Genomic DNA, 22,839 nt, shown 5'->3' on the forward strand with positions numbered 1-22,839 from the left:
CATGAAACAATTACTAGAACCCTCACAGTGCTTCTGGACAAATGAAAACAAAAGAGGCATGCAGTTGTTTGATCTGGAAGTAATAGAGTGATCTGTAAAGTGAAGAAAACGTGAAGGTGACTAAAGTAAAAATAAAATGGTAAACACAAGTAACAGTATAAGTTTGTGAACGGCTCAGGACCCGGCATTGGAAGGCACCTTTCTGGGCTGATTCTGCTTAGCCAGGGTGCTGACTCAATGTCATATGCCATTAAAGGTCTTAAGACAGCTCCAATATCGAATTGGTCGTCATCATGTGACAGTGCCAAATTGTGATTTTTCCACCCATTAGAAACCATCAAAGGTACGTGTTGGCTGCATTACGTGGGTGGACGATGCGAAGTTAACATCAACGGTGGGACACTGCGATCGCAATGCTGTTCTTCGATGGGTGCAGCCTGGGGCAGCCCATGCATCCCCTGCGAACCAGGTGAGGCCTTCTAACCTGTCTGTCCCCTCTCTCCTCCCTTACCTCTCTGGAGACCGAAGGTGGGCTTTCACAGTATGTCTGATGCAAAGGCATGTCCTGGGTCCACATGTGTTTGACATCACTGTGCATTGTTTTTCCAGACCAGGTCTGTTCAAGAGGATTCGCCAGAAGCAAAGGCACAATGTGTGAAGGTAAGTTCTTTTTTTAAACTCTTAGCAAGGTTTAACATGCAATAAATACGAGAATCCTTTTAACTGACTGCTTTGCAGGGCATGGCCTAGGGGTCTGCAAAATGCAGCTCTGCTGATGTTTTGCACTACGACCTCCATGATCCCTCACCCTTGACTGTGCTGTCTAGGGTTGATGCGAGTTGCAGTCCAAGACATCTGGAGAACCCAGGTTTCTGGACCCCTGTGTCTTTCTGCAGGTGTTGCTGGTTTACCCCAAAGCTAGGATCCGCCATAATACCTGTAATCCAATAATATTAACTGTAGCTTGGACCATTAAGCTGCTTGAAGGTTATGTGGCAGGGTTACAGTGGGGGGATTGGGAAAGGCAGCGTTTTATATCTATCCACATCCATGATCAGGGAATTCCATTACACTGGTGTACTCCACAGTGTTGTGGGAATTCCCCCCACCCCATGACACTGGTGGACTCCACAGTGTTGTGGGAATTCCCCCCACTCCGTGACATTGGTGTACTCCACAGTGTTGTGGGAATTCCCCCCACTCTGTGACATTGGTGGACTGCACAGTGTTGTGGGAATTCCCCCCACCCCATGACATTGGTGGACTGCACAGTGTTGTGGGAATTCCCCCCCACTCTGTGACATTGGTGGACTGCACAGTGTTGTGGGAATTCCCCCCACTCTGTGACATTGGTGGACTGTACAGTGTTGTGGGAATTCCCCCGCTCTGTGACACTGGTGGACTGCACGGCATTGTGCGAATTCCCCCCGGCCCCGCTCCATGACATTGGTGGACTGCACAGTGTTGTAGGAATTCCCCCCACTCCATGACACTGGTGGATTGCACAGCGTTGTGGGAATTCCCTCCACCCCATGACACTGGTGTACTCCATAGTGGTGTGGGAATTCCCCCCACCCCATGACACTGGTGGACTGCACAGTTTTGTGGGAATTCCCCACCCCATGACACTGGCGGACTGCACAGTGTTGTGGGAACTCCCCCGACCCCATGACATTGGCGGACTGCACAGTGTTGTGGGAATTCCCCCCACTCCGTGATATTGGTGGACTGCACAGTGTTGTGGGAATTCCCCCCACTCTGTGACATTGGTGGACTTTACAGTGTTGTGGGAATTCCCACGCTCTGTGACACTGGTGGACTGCACAGCGTTGTGGGAATTCCCCCCCACCCCCGCTCCATGACATTGGTGGACTGCACAGTGTTGTGGGAATTCCCCCCACTCCGTGACACTGGTGGACTGCACAGCGTTGTGGGAATTCCCTCCACCCCATGACACTGGTGTACTCCATAGTGGTGTGGGAATTCCCCCACCCCATGACACTGGTGGACTGCACAGTTTTGTGGGAATTCCCCCACCCCATGACACTGGCGGACTGCACAGTGTTGTGGGAACTCCCCCCCACCCCATGACATTGGCAGACTGCACAGTGTTTTGGGAATTCCCCCCACTCCGTGACATTGGTGGATTGCACAGTGTTGTGGGAATTCCCCCACTCTGTGACATTAGTGGACTCCACAGTGCTGTGGGAATTCCCCCCACTCCGTGACATTGGTGGACTCCACAGTGTTGTGGGAATTCCCCCCACTCTGTGACATTGGTGGACTGTACAGTGTTGTGGGAATTCCCCCGCTCTGTGACACTGGTGGACTGCACGGCATTGTGCGAATTTCCCCCCACCCCCGCTCCATGACACTGGCGGACTGCACAGTGTTGTGGGAACTCCCCCGACCCCATGACATTGGCAGACTGCACAGTGTTGTGGGAATTCCCCCCACTCCGTGACATTGGTGGACTGCACAGTGTTGTGGGAATTCCCCCCCACCCCCGCTCCATGACATTGGTGGACTGCACAGTGTTGTGGGAATTCCCCCCACTCCATGACACTGGTGGACTGCACAGCGTTGTGGGAATTCCCTCCACCCCATGACACTGGTGTACTCCATAGTGGTGTGGGAATTCCCTCCACCCCATGACACTGGTGGACTGCACAGTTTTGTGGGAATTCCCCCACCCCATGACACTGGCGGACTGCGCAGTGTTGTGGGAACTCCCCTCCACCCCATGACATTGGCAGACTGCACAGTGTTTTGGGAATTCCCCCCACTCCGTGACATTGGTGGATTGCACAGTGTTGTGGGAATTCCCCCCACTCCGTGACATTAGTGGACTCCACAGTGCTGTGGGAATTCCCCCCACTCCGTGACATTGGTGGACTGCACAGTGTTGTGGGAATTCCCCCTACTCCGTGACATTGGTGGACTGCACAGTGTTGTGGGAATTCCCACCATTCCGTGACATTGGTGGACTGCACAGTTTTGTGGGAATTCCCCCAACTCTGTGACATTGGTGGACTGCACAGTGTTGTGGGAATTCCCCCCCACTCCGTGACATTGGTGGACTGCACAGTGTTGTGGGAATTCCCCCCACTCCGTGACAATTGGTGGACTGCCCAGTGTTGTGGGAATTCCCCCCGCTCCATGAAACCGGTGGACTGCACAGCGTTGTGAGAATTCCCCCCACCCCATGGCACTGGTGTACTCCACAGTGGTGTGGGAATTCCCCACCCCATGACACTGGTGGACTGCACAGTGTTGTGGGAATTCCCCCCACTCCGTGACAATTGGTGGACTGCCCAGTGTTGTGGGAATTCCCCCCGCTCCATGAAACCGGTGGACTGCACAGTGTTGTGGGAATTCCCCCCACCCCATGACATTGGTGGACTAAACAGTGTTGTGGGAATTCCCCCCACCCCATGACACTGATGGTCAACACAGTGTTGTGGATTGCATCGTGCTGGTGACTTTTGAAGGGTGCTCAGATTGCACACTAATGAGTTGCGGGTCAGAAACATTTTGAATATGTTTGTGTTTTTATAAAGAACAGAACATGCCAATATTTTTGATAAACGAAACAGCAATAGTGTAGTTTTACCAAAAATAAAAAAGGACAATTTTATGATATAATTGAACATCATGAATAATATTATTCTAATGTCAAAATAATGTGCAGCCAAATTCCTAAAATTAAGGGGATTTAAATGCACGGCTGTGAATAATAACTTAAAACATCAGTTCGAATCCCTCGTCGGAAGCGAACATGAAAAGGTCTACAGAAAAGCCCAGATAAATTCCAGAACTTCTTAAATGGTCCCCATTGGGATGAGTACATATTTTGTTATGATTTGCAAATGCAAAGGCACGTAATTATACATCAAGCAACAGAGTTTTACACTTTCTGGCAAGTCACTGCTTAGGAGAATAGAAGGCAGTTGCTGTTCAGACTTCACGGGTGGAAAGGACACGGAATAAGGCGCAGACTGCAGGCGGAGCCTGTGGGACAGGAGGCGTGGCCAGGGGGGCGGCTGGGCGAGGTATGACATAGTTGCTAGGTGTGGTTAGGGAAGGGTGGGAGGATGGCTCTGCCGAAACAATGAGGGTGTACTGTCAGTGGAGTAACTTTGCTGAAAATGTTGGGGGGGACATGGCATCTGAAGAAAAGGTGCCCCAGCCAAATGAATGGGGACAAAATGGTGGGCCATGAAAGTTGGGGGGGACAAACACCCCTGTCCCCCCCTAAAATTACGCCCATGTGTACTGCATGGTTCTTGCCACTGAGGCCATGTAAGGGCCATGAAAAAGAGGCACAGCCATTTTAAACCTTTGCAAAACTTGCTTTTCATTTTCGCCTGGTTTCTGCGATTCTTAGTTTTTATCATGTTTGTTCCTTCAATGTTAGGTCCAATATTTCTTAATCTATACAAAGATCTGGTGAGGCAGGCGTAGGCTTGTACCAAAGGGTGATGCCCCAGTCCTTGGTCATCCGAACCGTTTTATGCTGGACCCCTCCCCCTGGAATAAATATATTCAAGCAAATATTGCTTATTTGTTCTGTTGATAGCAGTCCCCGTGCTCCCTGTTTAAAGCACTAGACCTCCTTCAGGCATGTATTGGGGGTCCGCCCCGCATTGTGAAGGCCACTTCACTGCCCCATACGAGGTCAGCCAACATGCAAGACAGTGGGAGTGGGCTGCCGCGTTATTGATAGCAGGTTGGCTACAGCTTGGCGTGTCGAACAATGCGGCACACCCCACCCCAAAGATTACAGTCTCCCCAGAGCAGGGTACCCCTCCCTGACCGCTGCCACGAACAGATAGGACGCTGTAACACAAGCCTTCCAAAAGCTACTCCAAGGGATTGCATCATAGCACTAAGCAGAGAGCCCCCCTTCCTCCGCCCCCATGGGCTCTGTTCTCCAAACGGTGACCACATAGTTTTGCCTCCGCCCTCTCCTGATACAATTTTTTGACGTGTCCGACCTGTACAGTCCTTGCGTGAAAGTGGCCAAAAGCAACAGCAGCTGGGGCGTCGCCTGTCTTTCCACATTCTCATGGTGAGAGCTACAAAAACACACACACTCCTATCTTTTGCCATATTCATCTCCTGTACTAGCCTCTTTAGTTTATCACTTCTGAAGATGTTGCCACTACAGAGATGCTGACAAGTGCTTCTCTTGCTTGGAGCCCCCAAAACATTGCTTATACTGGCAACATATACTGACCTGGTCCTTGTTAACGACCTCTAGGCACTGCCATTTACCGTTTGCCTGAATGCAAGGTTGAAGGTCTGTTGCTGTTTTGTTAATACATTTTCAAGCAAAATATCTCCTATTTGACTCATGTTGGCAGCTTGTATGGTCTGTCAGCCATCTTTACTGCCACAGGCACTTTATGATAGTTTGCACTTTATTCGAAATTGATAGGGCAAGGGGCTGGACAGGAAATGATGTCAGTTGGTGTACATGAGATGCGTTCTTAGGCCAAAGTATTTGTATGCGCCTGTAATGAAAGGTGTTATATTCTGTGATTACATTTTGGGGTTTTGTTATTCTTGTGTAAACCTTTTGTGGGTTTGTAAGAACATGATCCAAAGTGAAGTTGCGTAGGTGATGGAGGGGGGCGCGCGGACATGAGTGCTGAAGACATGGTGGCTGTTCCTGGCCTGCCAAGCAGATTGAGGCATATTTTGAGAAATGCCTTTGAATAAACCGGAAACACCTCCTTTAAATATCAGTATTATCTGAGCCCATTAAGCGGGATGCCCGGCCTGCCAATATTCAATGTGCACATGTTTTGAAACATGCCTCTGAGATGCTGGACCCCAGACTTCGCCAGCCACAGCTGCTGTGAACTCTAGCAGGGGGCCTGCACATGCGCACCGCTACCACTGTAAAGCATGCGAATGCCATATGTATGCATGCAGATATATCATTATTTCCATGCAAAGTATGTGAAGGCCATCAGCAGGATGGCACCGCTTTCTATTGACATGTTTATGAGTATTAGTGAAACAGAGCACTTGTTCACCTCCAAAGAGACATCGTGCCACCGGCAGAAGGATGAGCAGAACTTGACATTTTAGAAAGTATAGCTGATCAATAAAACAGTTAATAAGTGCAATCAATATACCAACTTGGGCAGCCTGGGGCAAAGGAAACTAATAGGGATCCGGCAGGAGAGAGGGTAAAAACACAGAGAGTGACCTGTACTCCACAATGAGAGTGCTGCGAGCGCACAGTCCCCTCTTCAGAAGAAGCTTTTAGGGTGGAGCAAAGGTGGGAGACACTCTGGAATAAGGAGGAGACCTGACAGGAGCAGGCGAGTCACTGCAGCCCATCCTTTAAGACAGGGGACCTCAGAGACAAGCAGAAATGGCTTCTCGCGCATGAGATGGTCGTGGATATCAACACCATCCTAGTCTTGCCGCGGCCCTCCGTCCTTAAGGGGATCTATGAAATGTAGAATGTGGGGGGTACTCCCGAGCCCTTATAACAAGCCAGCCCCGCAATGGACTCCTACACTAGATCCAGTGCCCCCCCAGGCCCAGGCCCATAGGCTTGGCATAGGGCTCGCCTGTTGCCCATCCCTGAAATAATTCTAAACATTTGAGCGCCTCATCCTGTGAAATGATTCTGAAGATCAGGCAATATAGACCAGTAAACTCATGTACAGCTTGAGGGTGCTTCAGCCCCAGCAGTCTTGAAGACAGGCTAGTAGTACCTTTGCAATACTCTGTAAAATGTTATGTTATTTTATCTTAGTGCCTCAAGACACTAGGAATACATTCAACTAGATCTCATATTCCTTTGCTCAAGATATATTCATGTTTCTCGTCCACATATATTTAGTCCAGAGGTCACCACGTCCATTTGTTCAGTCCCATGATCTGCACCGGGTTTTCAGGATAACCTCTCACGTTGCTTTACAGAACTCAAAGGCATTTTGTGAGGATACCCTGAAAACATAAAGTGGATTTGGCTCTTGGGAACTGGACTTGGAATCCAGCCCCTGACATGGATCAACACCATGGGCCTCATTACGAGGAAGGCGGTAGAGGGTTAACGGCGCCGGTAGAGCTGCCGGCGCCATAACCCTCTACCGCCTCTTTACCAGGTCTGCTTGCGGGCCCCTCTAAGGGCGTTTGGTAAAACCAGGCGTCCTTAGCGGCACCCGCGAGCATACCAGGATGTTAACAACGGGCCCGTCATTAATAGGCCCGTTGTTAGCATGGTCCCCATTCCTATTGAGTCCTATGGGGGCTGAAATGGGAATGGGAATGGGGATGTACCGGGTCCGGGTTCCTTGAATGGGGAAATACCGGGCCATTCTACCTCCATACTCATAATGAGGCCCCATCTGTACATGGTGGTACCTTACTTTGGTTCAGATTCTGGGTCGATATCCAGGCTTGTGTTTAGAAGTGAGGGATTGACTGATAAATGTATTTTCAACAAGTGTTTATCAGTATTCAGACTGATGACAGTTAGGTAAGAAGCGATAGCAATTTGGGGGAAAATGTGTGCGCTCCGAATGGGAAAAATAGTTTGCATTGCAGACATCTGCATATCTGAACCGAGGATAGCACACGGCCAACGCGCTGGTCTTGGTCGCAAGACCACGCAGAACAACAGAGATTCGAATCCTGGATCCGAGCTTAGAAACCGAAATCAGGTATATTATTAGGTGCATTATAAAAAAAAAACAATTAAATAAATAAATTTAAAATCCACATCTAACCAGCTGTTTGTTTGATTGCCAATATGTCAGTCAAGCAGCATCTCATCCGTAAACTGACAAGAGTGATCTGTTCATATTTCCTAAGAGGAAGAAACACTTTTTTGCCATGCGGGGCTCGGGGGCTCGCTGCAAGCCCACAACGCTGGGCTTGACAATCCCAAATGTGGCTAGTTGGCCAGTTTCCGAGTGGGCTGTTGTACTGGTTACAATATTGATATTGTGTTATGCACTGTTGGTAGCATGCAGTTGGTTTTGGCAGAATTGTGTTTCCCAGCGAGTGATTCTGTGTGTACTAAACTGGATTTTTCTCGGAAACAGATATCAATGAATGTGACGTCTTCCCTGGCGTGTGCACAAACGGACAGTGTGTCAACACCCTGGGCTCTTTCCTGTGCCAGTGCCCAAGCGGAATGACTCTGGACACAGCTGGGCGCACATGTCTTGGTATGATTGCACTTTAATACGACAATCTATGCATGGGCCATCATCGAATACTAGTTTCACGTCCATATTGGTGTGCGCTTACACTACTAAGATGTGTACAGGAAAGAAAAGCCATGACTATTGACACTATGTTCTAGCAATGATTTCAAATAGTTCTTTCCAAATGTCCTATTCAACAGCTAGCCTTTTATTTTTTAAAAAAGATTTCATTAAGTAACAGCAACTATTTGCCGTTGGCAACTCACGAGGCCATATATCCTTAAGGCACATAATTGTGATTATATGCATTGGGCCTCATTACGACCCAGGCGTTAAGGGTTAACGCCGTCGTTAACCCTTAACGCCCGATTCCAATTTTAACGGCTGCTTTTAGCAGCCTTTAAAACCCATGGCACCAACCCGCCTTGGTGCTAATTACGGCACCGTAATTTACGGTGCCGTAATTAGCGCCTTCCCCACTCCCATTATGCCCTATGGGGCAAAAATGGGAATGGGGAAGGGTAAATGGGAAATGGGGATTTACCGCCCCACTCACCTTGGAATGGGGCGGTAAATGCACCATCCACCATGGTGTAAACTTAGTTTACACCATGGTGGTAAAGTTGGCGTACTTACCGCCTGGGTCGTAATGACCCCCATTGTGTTGTGTCATTGTGTTGTCTCGGGAGGATAGTTCAGGGGCAACGTGCTCACCTTGGAAGCAAGAAGACGTGGAGTAACACAGGTTCGATCCCCGGGTCCGTGCTTAGAAACCTCTGGGTAGTAAGCGCATTATAAATAACCAATCATAACATACATTTTTTCCTTCCTCTGCTCCGACTGTTCAATGGTGTGCTTTACCCTATGCGACTTTGGTTCCACCTCCAGCATAACAATAATGTCATGCTACCTGAGAGTGTTCCTAGAGTGGAGGTAGTCATTTTAGGACTGTGGGACAACACAATTATTTTTTTTCAAATATGAAGCAGGTGGGGGTAAACACCAAGCCACTGGGGATCAGAGGGGGGGAGGGAAGGGGTTTAAATATTACCAAATTATCAAATGACACCTGTCCAGATTTCCACACTGTGTAACCAAAGTCAATGCATTGCACCATTGATATCCTAGCAAAAAGGTGGCTAGAAAAATATTAAGGAGGCTAGGAAGCCTGTGGGAGTAGAACACACACTGCATATTTTCCTAGGGCGTAGTGAACACCAGCCAACACAACTCTGTTATTGCAGAGTGGGAGTTCACCAAATAGCAAAGAAGGTTTCCTCCGGACCCTAGGGTCTGGGAGTGATGGCTTGTAATCATTGGCTTTAGTTTCACCCTCCTCTAGGCGATTGAGCTATCATAACTCATTAGTGGCAGATTACAGAAACTACCCATGCACCATCCCCTTGTCCATGTTGACACGCCTCCCTAAAAACCATCACCCTTTTGGGGAATTCAAAGATGGCAGATGAACTGCGCCATTGACGTCTGTCCTGTTAACTTGCCAACAGATATTCGCCTGGAAACGTGCTACATGAAATATGAGGACGAAGAGTGCACCGCTTCCATCTCCGGCCGGCATCGGGTGGATGGCTGCTGCTGCTCCGTGGGGGCCGCCTGGGGTCCGGACTGTGAAGAGTGCCCCCTAAAGGGAACACCTACATATGAAGCTCTGTGCCCAAGGGGCCCCGGGTTTGCCACCAGGGGAGAGGTTATCAATGGAAAACCATTCTTTAAAGGTAAGGTGAAGTCTGCTTCTTTTTGATTCTTAGTAAGTCACAGACAGGATTTCTCAGTGGCAAATCTAGCGTAGGTGCACGTCTGCGTGTATGCGTGAGAAATGATCATGTAAATCCCTTGCTTGGAGGTGAGACGTGACAGCTCAGGTTTAGCCCAAAACCCATAACAAATCTGTAATTTATTTATAGAAGCCCAACAAAATGCACCAATGCCCAACTCCACCAGCACATGATCCCCCAATGAACAGCTCGTACCAATCAGAATTCTGATTGCAGTGTTGCGCCAAGTCTCCCAGCATGGATGGCCCTCACACAGATTTCATGTCTGTTTCTCCATGTTTCGTGCTCTCAATGTATCCTTGGTGACCCTGCAAGACTGCTCCCCACCCTTCTCAAGCTCACAAGCATTCATTGGAACCTTTCAGAGCGAGTTCCCTCCTTTGCATCGGGATGATGCATGCAAATGGTACTCCCCCTTCATAAAACCTCCTCGCCAATGCGAGTGGGCTAGTAGATTTTGTGAGCCTGGACTAAAGTACACTTCTGCATTTGCCCTCCTTCACCTCAGAATTAAGGAGAAATGTAGTACCTAAAAGTAAATACTATTCTCTTTCCATTGGAACATACCTACCCATAATAAAACCACTGCTCATCATTTTCACGACACACTCACGTGACCCACTTGTCTCTCTCAGTACACATCAAATGTTCTCCTCTATACCCAGTAAGAACGAGCTGCTCAGATTTCTCTTGCAAGCTTTAACAATAATGCTTGTTCTGTCTTTGACATCTGAAAATGGACTCCTGAGGGCCTCTCCATCATCGAATGAAAGGGATGGTGGAACAATGGTGGAACAATACAACGCAGGACTTTGTAGAGGAATATCGTATATGACAAGCATATCTGGGATTAATGGCAAATTACTCAAAGAGCAACCCCCTCTCATCTGTAATCTGGAGGAACTACTGTATTGAAGCAGGATGTCCTCTAGCACAAAACCACCTCTGGACCTGAGCTTGTCTTGTAATTCCGCACACAGGAACAATATATGAGCAAGGGTTTTACAGTTTTCTGTCCTGTTTAATTGTGGGCCATGGTATGTGATCTTAGATTGAAGAGCTTCAATCACCTCTTGTTGATGTCCTACTCTATGGGTGGCATGCCCAATCATCTGTTTCTTTAAATGGGCATTCAATGCACCCCGCTGGGACGAAATGTATACAACAGCAATTTCATAGTCCCCCAGATCTTATTTATTGACCTGACAAGTTTTTTAACAAAGGTAAACACCCCCGGTGTTATGTTCAAATGTTTGAGATAAGAGGGGTCCTCATTAAGCAATTTGGCAGCAATCCAATCGGGCGTTCCAGTAGTATTACATTGGTAGCTACCACTCGGAGTACACCATTGGTCTTTCTGCCCTGTCTAGTGATTGGGTCCAACACTTCGAAAAGAGCCGAATACGCCAAGGTCTCTACCCTTCTTATAACCTGTCCCGCTCCTTGGTGGCCATTTTCCTTTTCACAAAGTGCCTTTTATTGAGTCTGCAGGAAATCATCCTTTTGCCCACCACACTTATCTCCCCTCTTTACCAAGCATTCCTCTAATCCTGACACTTATTGCTTTCTGACAAATGTAGCCAATCTGTTCTCTTCTACCCTTTTTGAAGTGGCCATTGCGCTACCCACCTCTTGTTTGGCACAGGGCTCAGTTTGTTATACCGTTGCAGCTTCCAGCCATGATGGCCGTATTCTTTATTTGCAATGACTGATATGTAGATGCACTCCTTTTGAATAGTATTTGATTAATGTCATTAGAAGCAGAAGAGGCATGCATTCTGAAAGTTGTATATTCATAATTAAATACCCTAGCAGCTCTGCTACCCACCAATGGTTAATCTTTTCTGTCATCACCTCAGCATGCTACCCTGTGCTACCCAGAAAGCGCCCGACCCACCACGCTCAGACAAAAGGCATCGCCACCAAAAAAAAGCTTCTTTACAAGGCATAAAAGTCATCTCAAGTTCAAGTTAAAAAGAGTATTTGGCAGCAAACCTGAGGCATCTCTTCTTTCCCCCTTTTTAGACATTAACGAGTGTAAAATGATCCCCAGCCTGTGCACTCATGGAAAATGCAGGAACACCATTGGCAGTTTCAAATGTAGATGTGACAGCGGCTTCGCTATCGATTCAGAAGAGAGGAACTGCACAGGTAAGCCGATTTGCCGCTGTTATTGGATTGTCGCAAATATTGATTTTCATAAAACAAGGCAGAATTTTAAAAACTATGTGTAAACATTTTCTTCCCTTTGCAGATATCAACGAGTGCCAAATATCTCCTGATCTCTGTGGCCAAGGAAACTGTATAAATACTCCCGGGGACTTCGAATGTGACTGCTTCGAAGGCTACGAAAGTGGTTTCATGATGATGAAAAACTGCATGGGTACGTTTCCAAGACCGCTGCCCGGGCAGTAACTCTTAACGACTGCCCCCAAACTGTTGATTGATTAATTTTATGTTATGTTAACTTAATTTGTTGAGCGAACATACGCTCAAGGGCTCCATGGCGCTGAAGCCTAATCAGGAGTTAATTATTTACCAGAGTCTAGAACACAAGTGTGTTCAGTGATCGACGGAAGGAGAGGTGGTCCATGGTCTCACGCAAGGTGAGAGGAAGAGCGTTCCATGCCTTGGCGGTAACCACCGAGAAGGCAATGAATGGGAGGCAATGTAGGGAATGTGGCAGCTACATCGAAGGGCCGTATGAAAGCTCAAATTAGACCAACAGTGAATACAGTCTACCTCACTCTACCATCATACACAACGGTAATATAGTGTGAACATAACATAGTGAACAAATGTTCAACTTGAGAGAGTGAATGCTGACATCCACAAGGAAACTCTTAGGGTCTGGCGCAAACTGTAGAGGGCTACACTCTCAGCAATAGAGTAACAACTTAGGAGGTGATCTGTTGCCAGTAGCCGTCAATTGAGGTTTGCATATGTAGTTAGGCCGCTACCCCAGCCAATGTACAGAGATAATAACTGTTTGGTGAGCAATAAAGCCATTCCCTGTGTCTGTGGGAAAAGAATGCCAGCCAAACTCACCACACCATGCAGATCACTACCTGCACAGTGCCAACAAACACGCATATCTTGGTGCCTGGATATGTGAGGGCGCTATGGGTCTGTTGTGTGATTCCTCCAAAACCCCATCCAAGACTGCAACCCTCAAGCGAAACCCCTGACCAAGACCACTGGTTCTAGAAACATGTATAGGAAAAGAGAAATAGAACATACACAAATGATCCTCTATAAACAGACTACATGTATAGGCTAAAGTTATGAGTGTGGCTCAGTGGCAAGGCGCTCGTCTTGGAAGCAAAACGACGCAGAGCAATTCAGGTTTGAATCCCAGGTCCGTGCTTAGAAACCTCTCCGGTATTAAGCGCGTTATAAATAACCAATACAAATACTCCAGGAATACAGACTCAGGATAAACCTAGCAAAACTGCCTGAGCCCAGCCCACCATGGAACGGCCAAAGAATTGATGCCCTGTTCCAAAAAAGCTAAGATAATATTTCATCTTTGACTATTGGGAGCCTTCCAGTAACTACGGTGAACGCAGGAGCAACCGGAGCATGATGGAAGGATTATAGCAGTGGGGGGCTGCATAGGCATTTTGCAGATTAAAGGGTTCCTTTTTATTGCAGGGGGGCAAATCTGGAATCCAGTGGGGGGTGAAGGGGAGCGTTCTCAGACACATGGCTACCCCCACTGGGAAGCCGAAGAGATAGACCTTTAATATCTCAAGATTAAAAATCCATACCCACGAAGTAATAACAATTGATGACCCTTGCAACTGTCAGACCGGACCCGATCAATGTGGATGTTATTGAGGATAAGCCGTGCCAATGTCAAAATCACGCAATCAGTAATTTGAAGCAGAAGGAGCCTGTGCCTGTAATTTAATTCAGAGATAAAAAAAGGGATCCAACCTGCATAGAAATTACTGACGCCAGAGAAGTATGTGGTTAAAAGTGTATAATGAATACAGAACAGAAATCTAGGGACTAAACATGCAATTCACGCAACCGCTGAATGCGATTTTATGTTTTTCTTGGACATTTGTATCGTGCCTATACACAACTGTTTCCAGGTGCCACACTAGAAGTTGGAGGTGCGGGGGTGGAGGGGTGGTGGCATAGGAAAACAACAGAGAACGTTATATTGGCCTTGTGACAATCCTACCATGCAAGTACAAGACAAGGGGATGAGTGAAATGGGGGAGGGAGGGTGAAGAGGGAGACGTGTAGGAGTGGGGTGCCCAAAGGGAGAGTTTGGGCAAGTGCTGGGGGGGCCAAGGGGAAAGAGAGGCGGGAAGGGAGGGTGAGTGCAGTGCAGACGGTGGAACAGGTTAGGGCTAGTCCGGGGAAGATAGCCCAAGGGCAAGTGCTGGCAGGGGATGCTGGGGGCACTGGTAGGGGTGTGGTCTGGCCCCTGTATGACTAGGAAGGGACCAGGCCCCAGTTGCAGCGGCCAAGGGAACATTTAGCATGGGATGGGAAGAGGGAAGGAAGAGGAGAAAAGGAAAGTCTTGAGAAGTTTCCAGAACTTAAGAAGATCTGGCTCAAGTCTGAGGGGGTAGGGAGGCAGTTCCAGAGGGGGGAACCAGCCAAGAAGGGGGATCTACCGCCCACTCTCTGGTTAGAGAAACATTTGACCTGCAGGGAGTTGGAGCCAGAGGACCGAAGGACTCTGGCAGGGAGGTATTTAGGGAGGGAATTCCCTCTACGGCTAGCAAGTTTGTTCAGTATAGCTGAATAAATATTCTTTAAAATGCAAAATTTACATCACACTTTAGCAAAAAACTCCCCCATGGTTACTATCCAAACAGTGTCACAAAAGGAATGAATAGCCATTTGCAACTGTGGGCCACTTTTTCATTGGTATCTGAGACAATTTTATGTCCCAGCCCGACCCTGACCCTGATTTGCCATAAAGATGGTTTTAAGAGTCTCCCCCTCCCACAAACGCACAGAGCAGACACACAGCAACATTTAGACTAGGCAGTCTTTCAAAGATGTTGTTTGCACCGTTTGTCGCATTGGAATATGCTTTGGAGGCTAGCACACAGACACACAATAGGACAGGACATGTGTATTGTGAGATGCACTCAGTCTCCCATGTTTCCTTACCACACAGTTTCTACATAAGCGCACACTTGGCTCTGACTCGAGGCACATTGGCTAAGGTTTTGTAACCCTGCACGTGCGACTTACCTGTACGACTAATTATCTATCAACTTCCTTTCGTTTTTCGTAGATATCGATGAATGTGAAAGAAATCCTCTTCTGTGCCGTGGCGGCATTTGCACCAACACTGAAGGCAGCTTCCGATGTGAATGTCCCCCCGGACACAGCATAGCTCCGGATGGTTCAGCCTGCCTAGGTAAGATCATGGTAGTCACTTGAATACACCTGTGCATTCACCATATAATGAAAAGATGGCAATGATTATGAATGCTCGTGAAAATGCACTAAGGCTGAGCAGCAGGGAATGACAGCTGGAAAACTAGGGGCTGACAATAACATGATCCACTTAAGGCTCTGACGTGGTTGCTTCCATCTGATAGACATGCCAAGAGAGGCCGGCATAGGAGTGCCCAGGTTTGGCACCCCAAGCTGGAGAAGATGGTCTTGTAGAGTTCATCGACACCATCCTCAGGAAGGAGGCGCCCTCAAACCCTCACCCTCAAACTTGTTTGCCCTGCCTCCTCATTGCAGATGCATACATCCTACAGGCTGCATAAGAGAAGACTGATGAATGAACGGTGTATGGGCACAATTATGCTGGTGGGTGCTAACCTTAGGGCTATGGTGGGCTTCCTCATGGCAACTGCTGAACTGAAAGCGATGCAGTGTGCGGGACCCAGAATCTTATACTTCCTGGATTTGTGGTGGGGATCACTTGGTAGGAGGAGTTATCGTCTGAAGATTACGGGCGACGTGTTAACGAAGATCCTTATGGCACATTGCTCCTATTCCAACAAATGAAAGTGGTTAAGGCAGGTCCAGGTGTGCAGAGGCCTGTCACCAGCTCTCCACTAGTGTGGGTTAATGTGAGCATTCCTGGCACTTTAATATGCATAGAGGGTTGATTGTGGGTTCCTTGTCCCTGTAGCCAGCCACACCTACTCCTTCCAAGTCCTTGGAAAGTAGGGGTCTGCCACTTGCAACTCACCAGATGTTTTGGACTTCAACCCCCATGATTCTTCACCATTGACTCTGCTCGCTAGGACTGATGGGAACTGTAGTCCAGAACATCTGGATAGGAACAGCTGCACATCCATGCTGTAATGTATCAGGGCCTTCCAAAGGGAGCATTGCAATGGCAGATATGAGGATGGGGGCAAAGTCCTCATGCATTCTACCCTAACAGTGCTTTGTGAACTGGAACATTTGTATTGACCTCAGCTGTTCTCATCGTTAGTTATATGTGGATGAGTTTCAGCCAGTACAGTTATGAGTGTATTACAATCCTTCAATCTGGGCAGTCTGCATTGGACAGTTGCTAGTGGTGATCTACTAATGCATTGACTTAATGAGCTGGATTACCGTACATTTGTTGAACCTCATAACTAGTTTGCTTGCACAAGCAGCATTGCACCTGTGTGATTGCCTTAGCACTATTGAAAAGTACTTTGCCCTGATTTTTCACTGTGGCTATTGCAGTTGCCCCTCTGCAAGTTGCATTTTCTCTTGGACAAATGCACAGTTATCCGTTCTCAGGTTGCCATTAACACATCTGGGAGTTATTCCGCGTTTGGTGGTAATTTAGTCAGAAATAGCGCCAAACTCCATTACCAATGTTCCCACTTGATCCCATGAATTTACCTTTGGATAACAAGTGGCGGTATGGCAGCGTGCGTCCCCATTGACTGAGTCCAAAGGACTCCATGTGGGATTTGGTGGAATTACCACAAGTGGAATTAACTGTGGTAACCAACAGTTTTGGGCAGTCGACTGGGGTATTTACCTCCAGCTGTTGCCAGTATATCAGCCACTTGGCCTCTTTGCAAAATAATCTGGTGGTAATTCCATTTCCACCTAAAAGATCTGCGGCAATGGAATTACTGCCGATATTTTACTGCACCGCCAAACTTAGAGTGACTCCCATTGTTTGTAAATGGCAACAGCTGCTGAATGACATGTCCTTCAGACATATGGCTTTCATAATTCAGAACGTACAGTTAATAACTGCCAAATTCTTAATCTATAATGGATTCCATCATCACTGGTTACTGTTGGCAGGGGCACAGCACGCCATTTTTTTCTGGCAAGGTACCAGTGTGGAAACACCCTTGCAGTGGTAATTGGTTTAGTAGAAAAGCTTTGTAGCATAACATAGCCACAGTTAATAGCTTGAGCCACATGAAAATATCTTGAAAGAGTTGTAGTATGTCCACTCTTTTCCAATGAAGCTGGCGCCAACCATTTTGTATTTCTTTTTCTTCCTCTAGATATCAATGAGTGTGAGCTCAGCACCAACCTCTGCAACAATGGCCGCTGTGTGAACCTCATTGGACGTTATCAGTGTGCCTGTGATCCAGGATACCACCCAACCCCGGACAAACTGTTCTGTATCGGTAAGTTCATCAAATGGATTGGAAACCCCATATTGCAAAAGGTTTAAGGGACAAGAATGCAAAGTTGCATTTATGAGGGAATGTACCCACACATTTTGTTTTTGGCTGATTTTGAAAAAGGTAACTCAGAGAACAAGTATATAGAATTCACATGTTTGTATCCCTTATCAAAATATGCCATCATTTATGAGTTGCTAAACAGTGCGTAAGACCTTTTGTAAACAGTCAGGAACATGCCTAGATAAAACTCCAGCACATTGTATGCAGTTTTAGCAGCTCACGGGCACAGGTGGGTCACTCACTCCAGATCTAACTCTGAATCCCAGGAACCAGGTTCTTAACATACAGGTGGCCGGGTGGTCGGGAGTGGAAGGGGCGTGTTTCCTTTTTGCCTTTTTCTTCCTGAAAGAAAGCTGCCATTGGAGAACCCAATTTATCCACAGTGAAAACTAAAATAGTCGTCCCTTCTCCATCGGCATGTGATAATATTCCGCAATTCTTTTTAGTTTGTCGGGTTTGGGCAAGGGAATTCCGGAATGTTCCCCGTGTGGGTGGGCGGGCAGAGTCGGATGGACAGAGAAAGCAGGAAACCAAATTCTACAAGGTGGAGTTCCTGCCAATTTAGCCTCCAAGTTCTAATTATTTACTTTCCATGGGTAGTAGTTTTGCCTAGCTGTACTTAGCACGTAGCTAAGTGCATTTGGTAGGAGCCTATTTTACTTAGCTGCCTACCTTTCTATCAGGTGTGTTTTAAGGCACTACCTCCAAATTGCCAGAGCTAAGGAATGAAAAACAAGTGACCTTTTTCCTCCTATTATATGAGCACGTTCTAGCCCTGCTGCAGCACTGATTCTTCTGTCCCAAACAGGATATATGTGTTGTCATCTATAACAACTCTTTCACTTAGGCAACACTTCCTACCGGTCATGCTGAGGCAGAAATCTGAAAGTTCATAGAAAGGGACACCCAAGTAGTGCCCTTTTAGCGTAAGACCACTAAACTAAATTGCATTATTATCAACCTGCTGAGTGAGAGTTTAAGTTCATCCTGTTCAGTTAGATAGATGTCAATAAGATAATAATTATCCACACAAGTTGAATTCCAGAGATATAACTTACATGAAATGAAATCTGGGGCGAAAGCTGTGAGGTCCCATCAGTCCTGTCTCTTCTGATCCATCAAGGGAAATTTAATCCAGCTTTGGGGGACATCAGCAGATCCTGCCAACCAAGAAATCCCTCCAAGTGTGTCCAAGAGGGGTGCAGAAATCCAAAGAGTTGCCATCTGGCTTCTGCTGAAAAAAAGAGGGTCGGAAGAAAATAAAATGGACTCCTTGCCAGGCAGTACCAAATGTTCATTCGAGAGGGCCTGCAGCCTGGCCTTGTTTTCATCTAATGGAACAATCCTTAAACAGCTCCAAACCATGATCTGATTCCGAAAGCCTTCATGTTTCCCAGACCCAAGTCAGGTGGCAGATTTTAATGATACTGACAGGCGAAAACAAATCCAAGACCATATTCGCAGTGAGTCAGCTGTGTTTATAATTCCCTGCTTGTTTCTCAAACTGTAGCCTTATGAAGTTCCATGTGCATGAATACGAACCTCAAGCTGTGATCCTATCATAATCCATGTCATTTTCTCACTTTTAGATATTAATGAATGTGAAATAATAAACGGTGGCTGCGATACCTTCTGCACAAACTCCGAAGGGAGCTATGAATGCAGCTGCAGACCCGGCTTTGCCTTGATGCCTGATCAAAGATCGTGCACTGGTAAGGTATATTTTAAAAATTTGGCAAATCTGTCAAATACAGTTATGAAAAATATGTTGTTTTTAAAAAGTAAATTGTTTCATTTTAAGCTCTGAATACTGAAAGGATCTTCCTTTCAAGATAATTATGACGTGGTTTGAATGACTGTAAGAAGCCATTTTACTTGCGCAAGTTCTCTCTAATGTGTGGCTGCGGCGATATGTTGCCGATGGACAAAGAGATGACTCTCGAGCAGGGGTCAGCAGCCTTTGACTTTCCAGATGTTTTTGAATAGAACTCCCATCAGCCCAAGCCAGCATAGTCAATGATGGGGGATTATGGGAATCATAGTCTAAATCATCTGGAGAGACGCAGGTTTCAGACCCCTGCTCTAGACCAATATGAGAGCTTCCAGATACTTTATTTTTCATGCTAAAGTCTTCAGATGTGTAAAGAAACAGTGGCAGATGTAGAATGTATGTACTAAGACTGGTCCTTTTCTGGGCAGTTCAGTACAGTCACTCAAAGTCCCTGGGATATAATAGATTTAATAGTCTACCGAACAATTCTGTATTTCTTTGCGCTTGTCTTCATTGGCATGTTGGAGGGTTGTCAGGGTCTCTCATTGGCTCTTCCTGATGCATCTACATGGTGCCTCCACCCGGCACACTTAGGTCAATTGATATAGTTCAGGTTGCAGACTCTACATGAACAGGGTAACCCCCAGGGTGCTTCCCTTTTCCCTTTCTATTGGATTTCAGCAATGCCCCTCTCAAAGTGGGGCTTGACTAAAGAAGGGCCTTCCTACTCTCTGATGACTTTTTATTAGCTCTGTCTATACCAGCAAGATCCTTCTCTGGTATCTGCCATCAGACCCTTCTCCACCAGATTTTAAGTTTCTTCCTGGCTCAGGCCTTAACAGGGTTTTCCATCCTTCTGCTTTCTCCTCACCCTCTCTTTTTACTTGAGTTCTCGACACTCCTCCTGTGAACTGTCTTCCACATCTAGTTTTCTCTCGTTCCCCACTCTGCCCTTTGCGCCTTCTTTCGTGGTGCTTTCCCTACACTCTTCTCTCTAAAGTAATGCCTCCCCTCCCTATCCCTGCTCTCCTTTCACTGTCTCTCTGAATCCCTCCTCCTTCTTGCTGTGAAAATGTTCCTTATCACCTTGGTTTCCTTTCTCAATCTCTACATATGACCTACCTTCTGTCAATCCTTGCCCTCCTTTATCTCCCCTTTCAGCTGATTCTCCCCGCTCCTTTCCTTCCAACTCCCTTCTAAGATGTTTCTCATTTGCCTCCTTTTCTCTCTCCTCTCTTCAGATGTTTCTCCTCCCCTCCCTACCTTCTAAGATGTTTCTCATTTACCTCCTATTCTCTCTGCTCTCTTCAGAGGTTTCTCCTCCCCTCCCTACCTTCTAAGATGTTTCTAATTTACCTCCTATCCCCCCTCTCTTCAGATGTTTCTCCTCCCCTCCCTACCTTCTAAAATGTTTCTAATGTACCTCCTATCCCCCTCTCTTTAGATGTTTCTCCTTCACCTCCCTCCTAAGATGTTTCTCATTTACCTCCTATTCTTTCTCCTCTTTTCAGATGTTTCTCCTTCACCTCCCCACCTTCTAAGATATTATTCACTCACCTCGTATCCTCCCTCCCTCAGATGTTCCCTCTTCACCTCCTCTACTCACTCTTTTGAAATGTTTATTCCATGCCTTCCCCCTCCTTAATCTCTGTAACTGCCTCCTCCCTTCCACGTTCTCTTCCTCATTCTCTCTCCTCTGTCTCATAGCCACTTGCCTCTCTCCTTATTTGCCACCACACCTCTTACTCTGTCCTGTTTGGCCGAGCTTTTATACTTCTGGGAGTAGTGTACTTGGGCCTGGGAATAAGGGATGCATGACAGCTAGGGTGGAATTGGGAGAGGGCTCTTACATTGACCAGAACCCCAAACAAATACCAGATCCCTCATCTGTATGGAATTGTTCTTTGGGACACCTGGTTGCTCCACCTAATGAGCGATTATAAATGCAGTCCCTCATCTCGGCGTCATGCAGCCCTGAATCATGGCAGCCCGATTGAAGGATGGTGCCGCTGGGAAAGGCTACTAACTCTGTGTGATTCCCTGTGGCTTGGGCCTGACCCCAAGTTCCCTTTGTTTCTCAGAGGGGTGGAGTAGCCATGCCTCTCGTGAACTAAGTACATGCTCTGGTCTTCCTCTAGCAGCTGTTCTCTAAAGGTGATATGCATCGCCCAGTGCCCCATAAATACGGGATTGCAAGTGTCCTTTACCTCGTATCCCACATTTCTTTTTTCTGTTAGCAACTGATACTCTAGGGACCCAAGGGAGGATCATTGTCCCTTTCATGGCTCATATTAAATGAGAGTAAGGATGGGTTGAAATTTTTGAGCATATACTGCCTATTGGGGAGCATTGCTGAGAGAGCGACAATCCCCGGCCCTCAGGGATCCTCAAACCCCATCCCTAGTTCCCTCAAATGTGACCTCATCCCATACTTCAACCTGTTCTCTAACACTCCCATTTGGGGTTTCTCTCACACCAGGGGGCCTCTATGTTTAGTTCTTTTAGCTTCGAGCCTGGCAATCAAGCGAGACGTTGACTGCAGTCCAGTCTAAAAGTCCCTGTGGATTTCCAGATGTCCTTCTCCCCGGGGCCTACACGGTCACTCTTGCATGATCTCACATGTGGTATTTCTTTTATGGGATGAGCGTTGGCCTGAGAGGTTTCATGTTGTCTTCTGCTGGCTTCCTCTACCGAGCTGGAGAATGGGAAATTTTAGACAGAGGATTATTCTTTTCAGTAGAAAGGGAGTTACCGCTGTTTCTACCTGGAGTGATTGCCCCTCAAAGGAATCACTTCCAAGCCTAGAGCAGATGAGAAGAGAGTTCCAGAAGGTGGAGTCTTGTAATTGGAAAAATCTCTTGACAAACTGTGTATTGATAGCAGGTTAAGTAGTTACTGGGTTAAAAAAAAAAGCCGGCTTTGAGTGTCTGGTGGGTCAATAAGGATGGGCGAGCTTCTAGTGATAATCTGGTGCCCTTCCATGTAATAGTTTGTGTTTCTGAGGAAGATTCTAGAATTGGGCATGCTCCCCAATTGTTAGTCGGTGCAGGGTATTCAAAACGTTTGAGATGATAGTCTGCTCTCTGCAAATCTGGAACGATAAACATATTATAGTTCTTTGTCATTTGAAATTCGATTCTAGCTTTTGGCAGTTGCTGTTTTGTTGTGTGCGTTGCCATACTCTAGTCGTGAGGCGGCCATTTTAATGACCAAGGTGCTACAATGAGGCATTGTTAGGAGGCTAGCATTTAGCGTCATTGGTGACACAGGACTTCACAACCATGTTAGTTCCGAGGTTGGGGTTGGATGGTAGGGTCTGGCCAATGTTAATCTGGATTTAGGGGGGCACACTTTCCATGTAGGTTGTGAAGCGGGTTCTCTGGCTGCATGGCCAGTCAAGTCGGAGCACTGTTAAGTCCGTCTGTCTAAGGAGTGTTTGTTTTGTT

The 22,839-nt window shown here is 47.0% G+C and overlaps 1 protein-coding gene across 1 annotated transcript in view; it reads left to right on the forward strand.

The window, feature by feature from the left end:
• The window catches only part of FBN1 (fibrillin 1), a 643,598-nt gene that overhangs the window by 372,190 nt on the left and 248,569 nt on the right, over positions 1–22,839 (forward strand). Inside the window, exons 21-29 of the mRNA XM_069624792.1 lie at positions 332–469; positions 610–660; positions 8,073–8,198; positions 9,686–9,913; positions 11,999–12,124; positions 12,228–12,356; positions 15,240–15,365; positions 17,437–17,562; positions 19,212–19,334. Coding sequence (XP_069480893.1) covers positions 332–469; positions 610–660; positions 8,073–8,198; positions 9,686–9,913; positions 11,999–12,124; positions 12,228–12,356; positions 15,240–15,365; positions 17,437–17,562; positions 19,212–19,334 — 1,173 coding nt within the window. The remainder of the gene's footprint in view (positions 1–331; positions 470–609; positions 661–8,072; positions 8,199–9,685; positions 9,914–11,998; positions 12,125–12,227; positions 12,357–15,239; positions 15,366–17,436; positions 17,563–19,211; positions 19,335–22,839) is intronic.

This window comes from Ambystoma mexicanum, chromosome 11 (genome assembly GCF_040938575.1).
Source record: "Ambystoma mexicanum isolate Mex_15411 chromosome 11, UKY_AmexF1_1, whole genome shotgun sequence".
NCBI lineage: Eukaryota > Metazoa > Chordata > Amphibia > Caudata > Ambystomatidae > Ambystoma > Ambystoma mexicanum.